Source organism: Ruditapes philippinarum, unplaced genomic scaffold (assembly GCF_026571515.1).
Source record: "Ruditapes philippinarum isolate M1 unplaced genomic scaffold, ASM2657151v2 ctg2420_1_1_1_1, whole genome shotgun sequence".
NCBI lineage: Eukaryota > Metazoa > Mollusca > Bivalvia > Venerida > Veneridae > Ruditapes > Ruditapes philippinarum.
Window position 1 is genome coordinate 44,129 of NW_026855714.1, and position 14,498 is coordinate 58,626.

General features: G+C 34.1%; 1 protein-coding gene across 1 annotated transcript in view; it reads left to right on the forward strand.

The window, feature by feature from the left end:
- Window positions 1-1,756: 1,756 nt before the first annotated feature.
- LOC132744178 (uncharacterized) overlaps window positions 1,757-14,498 on the forward strand; it is a 29,726-nt gene continuing 16,984 nt past the window's right edge. Inside the window, exons 1-2 of the mRNA XM_060732797.1 lie at window positions 1,757-1,962; window positions 7,784-7,956. Coding sequence (XP_060588780.1) covers window positions 1,757-1,962; window positions 7,784-7,956 — 379 coding nt within the window. The remainder of the gene's footprint in view (window positions 1,963-7,783; window positions 7,957-14,498) is intronic.

Sequence of the window (14,498 nt, forward strand, 5' to 3'; positions counted from 1 at the left end):
TGTCCGGAACATAACTTGAAAACTACTGGTTGGAATTCAAAACAACTTCATACAATTGTCAAGCACAATAAGGGCAAGTGCAGTGCACAAGAACAATAACTCTTTTAAAGTAATTACAGAGTTATTGCCCTTTGTTACTTTTCCATTGCTTTCTTTTGTCCGGACCATAACTTGAAGACTAAAAGTTGGAATTCAATATAACTTCATACAATGGTCAAGCACATTGAGAGGGAGTGCAGTGCCCAAGAACCATAACTCCATCTTGACTTATTACAGAGTTACTGCCCTTCGTTACTTTTCCTTGTCCGGAGCATAACTTGAAAACTTCTGGTTGTGTTACTTTTCCTTGTCTGGAGCATAACTTGAAAACTACTGGTTGGAATTCAAAACAATTTCATACAATGGTCAAGCATAATAAGGGGAAGTGCAGTGCACAAGAACCATAACTCTGTCTTGACTAATTATTTAGTTATTGCCCTTTGTTACTTTTCCATTGCTTTTTTGTCCGGAGCATTACTTGAAGACTAATGGTTGGAATTCAATATAACTTCATACAATGGTTCAGCACATTGAGAGGAAGTGCAGTGCACATAAACCATAACTCCATCTTGACTAATTACAGAGTGATTGCCCTTTGTTACTTTTCCTTGTCCGGAGCATAACTTGAAAACTACTTGTTGGAATTCAATACAACTTCATACAGTTGTCAAGCACATTTAGAGGAAGTGCAATGCACAAGAACCGTAACTCCGTTTTGACAAATTACAGAGTTATTGCCCTTTGATACTTATCCTTGTCCGTAACATAACTTAAAACATACTGGTTGGAATTCAAAACAACTTCATACAATGGTCAAGCACAATAGGAGGAAGTGCAGTGCACAAGAACTATAACTCTGTCCAGAGTAATTATAGAGTTATTGCCCTTTGTTACTTTTTCATTGCTTTTTTCTTGTCCAGAGCATAACTTTAAAACTGCTAGTTGGAATTCAATACTATTTCATACAATGGTCATGTATATTGAGAGGAAGTGCAGTGCACAGAAACTATAACTCTTTTCTTGACTTATTTAAAAGTTTTTGGCCTTTGTTACATTTTATTATTGTCCAGTGCATTAAACTTGAAAATTGATGGTTGGAATTCAATGAAATTTTATACAATGATCAAGGGCAGTGAGATGAAGTGCAGTGCACAAGAACCATAACTATTTGGACTAATTACAGTTATTGCCCTTTGTTACTTTTTTGTCCAGTGCATAACTTGAAAACTGGTAGTTGGAATTCAATACAACTTCATACAATGGTCAAGCACAATGAGAGGAAGTGCAGTGCATAATAACCATAACTCCATCTTCAGTATTTATAGAGTTATTGTTCTTTGTTCCTATTCCTTGTCTTTCGTGACTTATTACAGAGTAAATCAATGAAATTTCATCAATGGCCAACCACATTGAAAGGAAATGCAACATACAAGAACCACAACTATCTTTATTTGCCCACAACCATAACTCTATTTCATTTCTTTTACAAGGTATTCTGTTACTAGTAACATCCTTATTTCTGAAGCTGTTTTGCAGGGGTATTAATCACATTTAGTGATAGATCTAGTTTAAATTCTAATGTTAATTATAATTATTAATTGTTCAAAATTGAGAAAAGGCAGAAAATATATAGAAAATAGTCAAAGAACTGACCAATGGAGATTGTAAAATAGTGTGACACATTTTCAACTGTGGTATCAGTATACCTAGCCTAAGGATGTCTGCCCTTACAGAGCATGATTTGTATTGTTTTGCACAGAATCAATATTTCTTATCACTTCTGCTTGGATTGTACTCGACACTGAGAAGGCACAGGGCATCGGCAGAAGATTTGAAGACTTGGGATTGGGCAAAAGATCAGAACTTATACTGCAGACCAGCTGTCGGTGTCCTGACTAATGCCGAGGGAAGTGGCCCTACAAAGTAAGCTAAGACGACAAGAATGGTGTGCTAGGGTGCTTGAGCCCCTAGCACAGATAGACAGCTTGAATGGCAGGTCTTTTTCTGGCACCAAGCCCTTTTAAGGGCTACCATTTCATTATTGTCTCAGGTTCTCATTGACTGTAGTAAAGTGACCTACTTTTGACTTTGGCTAAAACTCCATGGAAATTGCATGGAGGTAAATTGTCACCACTTTGTGCCTCAAAATTAACTCTTAAGGGCATGACTGGTGTCAGTTGTCCAGGGTCGGTACTCAACAGCAAAAGCTGCATTTTGTGCCCTTGCTGGCGGATGGACCCTCATTAAGCATAGACTACACACACACAGAATCAATATTGTTTGTAAAAGTTTTTCTAAAAATGTCTGTTTGATTTTATTTGTAAAAGTTTTTCTTAAAAATAAATATCAGTTTGATTTTATGCAAAAATTGCTAAATGCTTGTATAGATTTTACCCCTTACATTTTTGGCCGGATTGCACTGGTGCAAACCCGGGTTATAGTATGGTGAATGTCGGGCGGGCAGTGGGCAACGGGCGGGCGGGGAAAAACTTTCGTAATTGTTTTCTCAGCAACTACTTATATCACAGCCCCTTGGTATTTGGCATACAGCGTTGACACATGGTCCTATACTGTGGGATTCAATTTCAGGTCTGTCGCTCATCCACTTCCTGTTTGCCAACTTAGTTAAATTTTCAGCATTAATGGTCAATGGTAGGCAATTTTCGTAACAGTTTTCTCAGCAACTACTTATCACAGCCTCTTGATATTTGGCATACAGCATTGACACATGGTCCCATACTGTGGGATTTGGTTTCAGGTCTGTCGCTCATCCACTTCCTGTTTAACAACTAAGTTAATTTTTCAACATTAATGGTCAGTGGCAGGAAATTTTCGTAACAGTTTTCTCAGCAACTACTCATCACAGCCTCTTGATATTTGGCATACAGCATTGACACAGGGTTTCGTACGGCGGGATTAGATTTCAAGTCTGTCGCTTATCCTTTTCCTGTTTATCTACTTAGTTAAATTTCCGACATTAATGGACAATGGTAGGAGGAAATTTTTGTAACAGTTTTCTCAGCAACTACTTCTCACAGCTTCTTGATATTTGGCATACAGCATTGACACATGGTCCCATACTGTGGGATTTGATTTCAGGTCTGTCATCCATTTCCTGTTTACCGACTTAGTTAAATTTGTGACTTTAATGGTAAATGATGGGAAATTTTCGTAACTATTTTCTCAGCAACTACTTATCACAGCCTTTTGATATTTTGCATACAAAATTAACTAGTGGTCCCATACTGTGGGATCCATTTTCAGATCTGTCAATCATTCATTTCCTATTTACTGACTTAGTTAAATTTTCGACATTAATGGTCAGTGGTAGGAAATTTTCGTAACAGTTTTCTCAGCAACTACTTATCACAGCTTCTTAATATTTAGCATACAGCATTGCCTCATGGTCCCATACTGTGGGATTCGATTTCAGGTGTGTCGCTCATCCATTTCCTGTTTACCGACTTAGTTAAATTTTTTACATTAATGGTCAATGGTAAACATTTTTTGTAACATCACAGCCTCATGACATTTGGTATACAAATGCAACCTGTCTTTGACCCATTTTTCAGAATTTACATTTTCCCTCTCGATGGGTAAAAACCCCTTGGCCAAAAAAAAATATCTGGGGCTCTGTAAATCTGTATTTTATCAAAGATGCTAAATATACTGACTTTAATTGACAGATTGACAGACTTCTGAAAAAAGTGTCAGACATTCTGTCTGACAATTCCTTGAATTTTGTCAGGCCGACAAAAAATCTGTCAGACCGGCACATTTACAGCAATATAACGAAATCAAGCAAGGTATTAAACATCATTTTCCCTTTATTTCAATAATCTTCAGATTTAACTCAATCCCTGTTTTACAGCATCAGTTTATTAGTCCCCTACCGGTTTAACCAGAGGGGACTTAAGGTTTACCCTCCGTCCATCTGTCTGTCCGTCCGTCCGTCTGTCAGTCCGTTTTTATGAAACTTGAAATATGGGTAGATGGCAGTCTTGAGATTATGCACATCTTTTTCTTTTCTTCCTATGTTGAAAATTCTGGTTGCTATGGCAACAAAAAGCCTGAATTTCAAGATTTCTGATTTAAATTTTTCATTTTTTTCACTATAAATTCTTTATTTCTTAAGGTATTTTCTTCAAACTTTAAATATAAGTTTCTGGTCATCAACCACATCATATGTGACAAGGTTTACAACTCTAGCACAAAAATTATCAGTATTACCTCCCTTGAACTTAGAATTTTTATAAAAAAAATGTCTTTTTTAAATAACTTCGTTGTTTCCTAATGTATCTACTTCAAACTTCATATATATGTTTCTTATTTTCACTCAACATTTTTGAGAAGGTTAAATACTCGAGCAAGACTATTTCCAGAATAACCATATGTCCCCCTTGAACTTAGATTTTTTAGAAATGTAAAAGGAATGTTAAGAAAGTCACTATTTCATTTATATTTGTTAAAATTTCGATTTCGCATTTAACAATATTTAAAAAATGTTAAATAATGTCTTGCAAAAGCTAAAGGAAACTACTGACATTTTATGCATTTCTAACCTTTCTATATTTAAGATTTGCTTTTAATGTCAATTAGTTTCCTTCTTCTTCATTGCATGGTCCAAACGTTATGTACATGATAACTTAACTAGAAATGTGTCCATAGGACACTGATGCCCCCACACGCCACTGTTCTGTCAATCTTATGACTCTAGGTCAAACATTTTTTGGACTACATGTGCCACAAGTTGAAAACTAAAAATCAACAAAGGGCCATAATTCTGTTAAATTTGGTCGCAGCAAAAATTCCTTCCTTTACTACCATCTACACATTAAGGTTGTTAATCCCTGGAAGTTTATGCAAAATCTGCCATCCGGTTTAAGAGGAGTTGCATTCACAAAATTTCCACATAGTATATAGTGAAAAAATCAACAAAGGGCCATAATTCTGTTAAATTTGGTCGCAGCAAAAATTCCTTCCTTTACTACCACCTACACATTAAGGTTGTAAATCCCTGGAAGTTTAAGCAAAATCTGCCATCCGGTTTAAGGGGAGTTGCATTCACAAAATTTCTACAAAGTATATAGTGAAAAAATCAACAAAGGGCCATAATTCTGTTAAATTTGGTCGCAGCAAAAATTCCTTCCTTTACTACCATCTACACATTAAGGTTGTTCATCCCTGTAAGTTTAAGCAAAATCTGCCATCCGGTTTAAGAGAAGTTGCGTTCACAAAATTTCTACATAGTATATAGTGAAAAAATCAACAAAGGGCTATAATTCTGTTAAATTTGGTTGCAGCAAAAATTCCTTCCTTTACTACCATCTACACATTAAGGTTGTTCATCCCTGTAAGTTTAAGCAAAATCTGCCATCCGGTTTAAGAGGAGTTGCGTTCACAAATTTCTACATAGTATATAGTGAAAAAATCAACAAAGGGCCATAATTCTGTTAAATTTGGTCGCAGCAAAAATTCCTTCCTTTACTACCATCTACACATTAAGGTTGTTCATCCCTGTAAGTTTAAGCAAAATCTGCCATCCGGTTTAAGAGGAGTTGCGTTCACAAAATTTCTACATAGTATATAGTGAAAAAATCAACAAAGGGCCATAATTCTCTTAAATTTGGTCGCAGCGAAAATTCCTTCCTTTACTACCATCTACACATTAAGGTTGTTCATCCCTGTAAGTTTAAGCAAAATCTGCCATCCGGTTTAAGAGGAGTTGCGTTCACAAAATTTCTACATAGTATATAGTGAAAAAATCAACAAAGGGCCATAATTCTCTTAAATTTGGTCGCAGCGAAAATTCCTTCCTTTACTACCATCTACACATTAAAGTTGTTCATCCCTGTAAGTTTAAGCAAAATCTGCCATCTGGTTTAAGAGGAGTTGCGTTCACAAGATTTCGGGACGGACGGACAGACAAGTGCAACGCTATATATGCTCCCACATTGTGGGGGCATAAAAACGAAAAAACACGTAAAAGCATATAAATGTTGAATAAATGTATGTTTGCAGCTGAATGTGCTATTTTTGCGTAAGATGTTACATGTAGTTTTGTATCTTCTTGCACTAATATGATGTGCTGATAATGATTAACGTGACTTCTCTTCAAATATTGTCTTATGTAATATATATATTTTTACATCTTTGAAATTGTTCCTTTTGTATAATTATGATGCTTTACTTTGCTTAATGTTGTTTCTTTTCATTGACTGTTTTATGTAATATGTATATCTTCGAACATTCGGAGGCAATAAAGATGTATATATATACTAGGCAGGGAAACTTAATACATTACTGTGATATAGACAAACTTAGAACTCAAAAGATTTAAGTTCATTCATGTCATTCATTTACTGGTAAAATTGAATGGCCATTTGGCCCATCAGAATGTTGATGGGGTTCTAACCGGTAGGGGACTTATGGATTGCTTGCAATACTATGATAATTGCTTGTTCATCCTGAAATTTAAACATTTATCCTCCTGATCTGGATGTCAACTTCCCTGTCAAATTAAACATATGATTATTCACCTTTCTAAAGACAATTTGACCTCAAGAAAAACCTTCATATTAGAGCTACCCAGTGGAACACCAAATGTTGGTTTTATTGAGGATGAGCGAGCTGTAGAAAAAAAAAGATTGCAAATATAATAAGTAAATACTATAAATATTTTAGGTGAAATAATCTTGAATAGGTGAATATTTCTATAAAATTTCAATAAATTATGATTAAACATTTAAATTCATCTACTTAAGAAACTAATACCAATAGCATCATGTCTGATGTATGTGAAGCTTATTTTAAAAGGAATAACATTGTGTAAAATTTATTGCGAATCAAATGTACAAAAATATATAATCATATATTATACTTTTAAGTTACGCAAGGGCAATTTTCTCAATCAATTTTAACTATACATGAACAAATGTATTATTTAAACTGAATTTTGCACATAAAAACCTAAAAATGATTGTAAAAGTTACTGTGTCACTGATACAATTTTACTATTTATATTTCACTACTTCAATTTCAAACTTAAATGATTATAATACTTTTCTACATTATAACCTCTCTTTGAATTTGTAAGACATAATGATAATTTGTCAGTTTAAGATCTTCATTAAAGTCAGCGAGAAATAACAGGATATTTGCAAAACTTTATATGAGCATTGATACATTCAATACAGATATATTTTACTTTTTTTGAATACAATAATTTATTGGAATATTTTATTAAACCATTAAAATTATTAAAATTTTATATATACCAAAATTATATAAGGTAAATTCAGAAGTCACATAATAGTTTTGTGAAAACATCGGTACTGTCTTTTGTCTTTGGTTCTGAATGACTATGTCACATGAATCAGTGGGCGGAGCTTTCTCTTCTTTGGCATTACATGTCAATTATATTGTTGTTCCTAAGCCTTAACATGCTATTATGGAAACATTTATAATGGTTAGCTTCATTCTCTTTATGACATTATTTTTTTAGAACCCAGAGTGGAAACTGCCAGTTAAACAAACAAAAAAACAGACTTTGTAACATCAGTTACATATGGCATACATTTAGTTAATCTGACACAGACAATGCATATTTACCAGATTTTTTGGCAAAGTTCACTTTGATTTGTTGACAGAGAGAAATGGGAATATTATGACCTGGCAATGTTTTTACGTGAACAGCCCAGATAAGCCCAGGTCACATACTAAATTTTTGCCTTTCAATTTTCAGGTCTGGCCTGTTAAAGATAGGTTCCACATTGACGATAAATTCTGTACGTAAGGAAGATGTTGAAAGAACCTTCATTTGTATTTTAGCTTCCACTCAGAAGATTAGTATTTTAGCTTCCACTCAGAAGATTGATGGTCAAATGTTCAAAAAAGTAGTCAGGATTTTCAAGAAAGGTACAAAGTATTTCTTTAAGGCATTGCTACAGGTACAATTTTAGTGAGTCATGACAATGAAGAAAAAATATCTTTTTTTTTTGCATAATGTTTAATAATGATAATTTAATATGCCATTCAAAAGTTTATAGTGTCCATAAAATTCATATAGAAACACAAGAATTTGACTTACAATTATAACAATTCAAATCTCATTTTAATAAAACCAAAGTCAAATATCATTTTAAAAAAAAAAACACTCTTAAGTTGAAAATTTTACCGTATTATGATTCTTACTGAAAATGCATAAATTGCTTTAAATCTTAAGATATAAGCTTCACATATAGTAATATTAATATCTCATTGAATTTTGTAACTCTGCGTCCTGGGTGCAGAATGCAATAAACTTGCTGTGGACGCAAAGTTTCAAGTTATGTACGTTTTTTGGATTCATGCTTTTATAGGTTTTTTTTAAAACAATTAGGACCTATTGGTCTTGTGAAAGGAATTTATCAAGGCTTTACCCATTCTGCCAGGATAATTATTTAAGTTGAAAAAATCAAAAGCAATGAAAAGCATTTAGGTAAAATTGGGCTATGAATATTTTGCATATGTTTTCATTTTAATAGCCACAGTTGATCTATGTAAGAAATTAAATTTTTTAATTAAATTTTTTTGCAGAGTTCATTGCAGAGTTCAAAATCAAAATTCATTGTGTAATTCAAAGGTGTATTCTTGGGCTACATATAGACATAATATATTATAGCTGAAATGAAAACTATAGATCTTAGATTGTTTGGAAAAAAAATGTTCTGGTCACCAATCTTGTTTTTAAGTTATCTAACATTGGATATCAATCTGAAGATTTAAAGATGAATAGATTCCATTGAGAAAAGAACCTTATTGCATAATCTTGGAGTTATTGCTCTTTGCAATTTTATGGCCACATTAAAGTGCGGAGCATAATAAAAATAGGGGGAATGTAAAATCCTCATCTGATCAGTGAGAAGAAATGAGAATGGTGTGGTTTACATAGCTTGATGAGACATTGTCCATGGCCAGTATACAGTAGATCTTCGTTCACTTGAACTCGCAGGGCCTGTGCAAATTTGTTCAAGAGGTAGCTTAAGCTCTCTTAGTTGCGCTTTCTCGCTCACCGGGTAAACCTTCTCCATCCTGACATCAACCATGTATTCTCTTTACCACTTATATGCCAGTTAAATTTTGAGCACATTTCACAAGCCAGGCATTTTGTTTGTATCATAACATAAGCACCAGGTTAACAACATTATCATATTAAAAAACAACAACTTGTTAACAATGAACACCTCTAATTTTGTATCAATTAGTCTAAATTGCCGTTATCATGATCACGATGTGTTTAAAACATGTGATGCCAACTGTCACCAAATCAAAGCTTGGCAACCCACAAGTTTTGTTGTCTTTGACCGAAAAGGTGTGAATTTCATTAGATTTCTATCAAAAGGATCAGGTTTGAGAGTTCAGTCATAATACAATCAGAGCGAGCCAATGGACCGGACCACGAGGTGATTCATTCGCAGCCACGTGACCAACAGCTATATACTGCCCAGCGTACCGATTCACCTGAACGAAGGGGGCGTCTCACACGTGCGAATTCTGTTTCTCCAAGACATTCAGCCACATACAGTCATGTTTCGAGCCCACTTACTAGCCGGGCAAGTACATCAGAAACAAACCAACAGAGCAATATATCGCGTCCATGGGACAATGATTCAAAGGACAACAATAAAAAATCATTACCACTGAAACTCACTCACATATGGATGGCAAAAAATAGGACAATTGGGGGAATTCTTTTCTAAAATATAATAAAAATGAAATAAAATGTGTTTCTCTTAATATGAATGGTTTAAAAAAACGCCTTCAGTATCCGGACTTTGTCGTTTTTATTAACTTGCATGATTTTGTGTGTATACAAGAAACTCATACGGATGCTTCTGATATTGTTGACATTGAAAATTTCGTATATTTTTCAAAATGTTGTAGTCAAGCTTATTTGAGAAAATCAGGGGGTATCGGACTATATGTTAAAGAGTCCTTAAGTCAATTTGTAAAACCTATTGAAAATAATACTGACTATATTTTTTGGTTTTCCTTGGATAAACATATGTTTAAGCAAAGTGAGCACGTCATACTAGGTATAATATATTTACCGCCAGAAGGTTCAAGATTTTTTAACGATTTAGACTACAGTACTTTTGAAAATGAAATTATTTCAAAGTACAGTTCTAATAAATATGTCCTCTTAGCTGGCAATCTGAACTCACATATTGCAGAGTTAATGGATTTCATTCCCTGTGATTCTTTCTTAAATGATCATTTTAACATTGACGACGAATTGGTGTCTTTCTTTGATAAATAAAGTACTAGAGGAATTATCAATTCCTGTACATAGGCTGTCAAGTGACAAAAGAATGAATAATCATGGCATTCAACTGATTGAACTCTGTAGAAGTAATAACATTTTTGTTGTTAATGGTAGATTTAAAACTGATAGGCCCGCAAATTTAACTTTCAGGAATAAATCAATTATTGACTATCTCATGGCGAGTGTTGATGCATTTAAACTTATATCTGATTTTAAAGTTATAGAAACAGACTCACTTTTTTCAGATGGACACAACGCGTTATATTGGACATTAAGTAACTTTGACATTAATTTTGACAAATCATATAAGAATGAAAATAAATCGCAAACTAAATCAAAACCGAAATGGCAAGAAGAACAAAGCAACAACTTTGTAACAAATATTGACACTAATCATTTATCACACATACAACAGCTGTGTAACTCAACGAATTACAGTCAACCCGGCCCCAAGTCAACCCGGCCCCAAGTCAGCCCGGCCCCAAATTGGTCAACCCGGCCCCAAACCAATTTTATTTCTGGTCAACCCGGCCCCATTTTTAACCAGGTTTTCCGAAGGAAAAAACTGGTTATTAGATTGAGGTATGTCGGCGGGCGGGCAGTCGGGTGGGCGGGCGGACGGGCGGGCGGGCGTAAACAATTTCTTCTGTGCGCAACTCCTCCTACATTTCTCAACGGATTTTGACCAAACTTTCACAGAAGCTTTGTCATCAAGTGCCCTGGCGCATATTGTCGGGGTTTTGCGATTAGATAATATTTGACCTAATTATGGCCCTTTGTTTTTTTTTCCTTATATAAAATATATAGTGAACAATTTATTCTGTGCGCAACTCCTCCTACATTTCTCAACGGATTTTGACCAAACTTTCTCAGAAGCTTTGTCATCAAGTGCCCTGACACATATTGCCAGGGTTTTGCAATTGGTATATATTTGACCTAATTATGGCCCTTTGTTTTTTTTCCTTATATAGAATATATAGTGAACAATTTCTTCTGTGCGCAACTCCTCCTACATTTCTCAACGGATTTTGACCAAACTTTCTTTAGAAGCTTTGTTATCAAGTGCCTGGCACATATTGTCGGGGTTTTGTGATTGGATAATATTTGACCGAATTATGGCCCTTTGTATATTTTTTCCTTATACAGAATATATAGAGAACAATTTCTTCTGTGCTCAACTCCTCCTACATTTCTCAACGGATTTTGACCAAACTTTCTTAGAAGCTTTGTTTTCAAGTGCCTGGCACATATTGTCGGGGTTTTGTGATTGGATAATATTTGACCGAATTATGGCCCTTTGTATATTTTTTCCTTATACAGAATATATAGTGAACAATTTCTACAGTGCGCAACTTCTCCTACATTTCTCAATGGATTTTGACCAAACTTTCACAGAAGCTTTGTCATCAAGTGCCCTGGCGCTCACTAAATTCCCATGTTTCTTCCAAGACATCATTCAAGTATTTTTTTAAAATTGTGAACATACTTTTCTTGATATCGCACAAAACACCACACGCCAATATTGTTGACAAAAGAAAATGACAAGAGACGCAAAAATGCAAAAATTAAGCAAAAATAAAGTACTGTTTACCTTTCTAAAACATTTGGGAAAAAAAGGCGAATAGACAACATAAAATTTCTAAATCATTTTTGTTTGAGGAATATTAAAAAAGCCATAATTCCTCCTAAAAGTTCAATTAAAAACAAATGCCCCTTCATGACAAAGCTTCTGTGAAATATTTTGCTGAAAACCTGGTTGCATCGCATTGCGATGTTCCTTGTTTTATTATTTATTTTGCTTTAAAATGTAAACACTTATCAAGAAATAAGATAAAAATTAACAACAAAAACAAAAGTTCAATGAGATGATAGAAGCAGCAGATTTCATGACATCGATTGCGGCAACCTCTTTAGCCTGTAAAAAAGTTTGTAACCATTTATAAGAATCACACAAAATAATATAAAAAAATAATAATTTTCATACATTCAATTGCATACTTTTTATACGCCCGTTTGAAAAACGGGACATATTATGGGAACGCCCCTGGCGGGCGGGCGGGCGGTCGGCCGGCGGGCGGCGTCCAATTTTGTCCGGAGCATATCTCCTACATGTATGGAGGGATTTTAATGAAACTTCATATAAATGTTCACCACTATGAGGAGCAGTGTCGCGCACATGAACCAGGTCTCTAGGTCAAAGGTCAAGGTCACACTTAGAGCTCATTGAAAAATGCTTGTCCGGAGCAAAAACTTCCACATGTATAGAGGGATTTCAATATTACTTGGCACAAATGTTCACCATTGTGAGGCGGAGTGTCGCGTGCAAGATTCAGGTCCTTGCGGCCAAGGTCAAGGTCACACATAGAGGTCAAAGTTCAGATAAAAATATGAAGATGTGTATATGTACCATTTAGTCATCATTTATTGAGGGATTGTAACACAAATGGTCATTATCAAGACTATGGCTGTGATACATATAATTTAGGTCAATATATACAAGGTCAAGGTCACTAAAGATGATGAAATATCCAGATTTTGTAAATAGAATTTAATCAAAGGGAGACAACAAAGTTATTACTTTGTTCATAAATGACTTACACAATTACTCCCCTTGATCTTTTTTCACTTTCAATTCTAAAAATAGAATTTAATCAAAGGGCATGAAATAATCCTCTTTCTTGGACTTGAGTATGTTCTAAAGAATGTAACATTTATTTACACATGTTTCATTCATTGGTCAAGATTCTTAACTGTGATAACTATGGTGTTCTGTAGACTTGGTATTTGTTCATAAAGATCATACAGTAATTACCTTATCAATTGTAAATACTTTCTCATAGAAATTTAATTATATTTTAATTTTTAAGTAAATATCAGTTCAGCTCATTCAAAGATTAAGAATTGTAATGAAATGTATTTCCCTAGAATAAAATCTTAAATCAGAATTTTTTAGTTATTAAGGTGACAACAGACACTTTCCGTGGTACTCACATAAATGTCATTTAAACCAAGTTATTTTAGTAATAATTGTTATTTATTTAATCTTTGTGCATTAAATATCGTTGATCATCATAAAAAATAACATATTTGAAAAAAATGCCTTTGTAAATGATTGATTTTGAATAAAAATCCTAAAATTTTAAATCGTCATATCAAAGTCATTTTTTATTTTTTTGTCATCAAACTTTTGGAAAATAACCATACTTATATTATCTGGGGAACCGTGTCTCAAATTTTTTCTATCTTTTCTCAAAAAAATATTACGTAACGTCAAACATTTTATGCGACTTTTTTCACCATACATATTACGTAATTAAAGATAATTAAGTCGCTGATTGAGCAAACAAAAATCCCTGACACGGTTCCCTCCGTAAATGAATTTCTTTTCATGTGCTTTAAACCGCATGTTAATTGCTTGATTATTAAAAAAGTTATGCCGATTCAAAGTTAGTCCGACCCGCATCAAACGAAGTGTCATAAATCGGCTGTTCTCTCTCGGACCCCTACGTTTCACGCTAAATAATTGCATAATACACAAATATCGCACCAGAGAGGGTCACAAGTTGCGGTAACATACTCTAACAACATTTTATGACCCAGTGACATCTGACCAATTAAAAAGCTGCTGATTAATATCAGTTTATAGCCGAAATTTCTTCAATTCTTAACATGATTTACTGTTCGTCTGGTATCTGTCGCACATGTCACGTGACTATCGGTAAAATTTGAGGCACTCAGTGGGGGGAAATGGAACGCATTTGCGCACCGCTAGCGGGGTATTTTATTGTTTCCTTTTTGAAGTTTATTATTATTATCATCAGCATTATTATTGTATTATACCAGTGTCACTCTGCCTGTGTATGAAATTCCGTTAAAATATAAAATAAAATAACAAAAAACTGAGCTTCTGACAGTCTTTTAAAGTCCATTGTAGATGTATAAAAATAAGAACGGGATATTATATATTTTTTTCCACCAAATTGATAATGCTTCACATATTTTAATAGAAATAAAAGGTATTACTCGATCATTATGATCTGGCCTTCTTGACTTCTATTATCATGAATATCATCTATGCACGGCATAGAGATCCAGTTTCTACCGGGATAGACAATAAATTTTATACTTTGTCCCAGGTTTATTAGTACTGTGT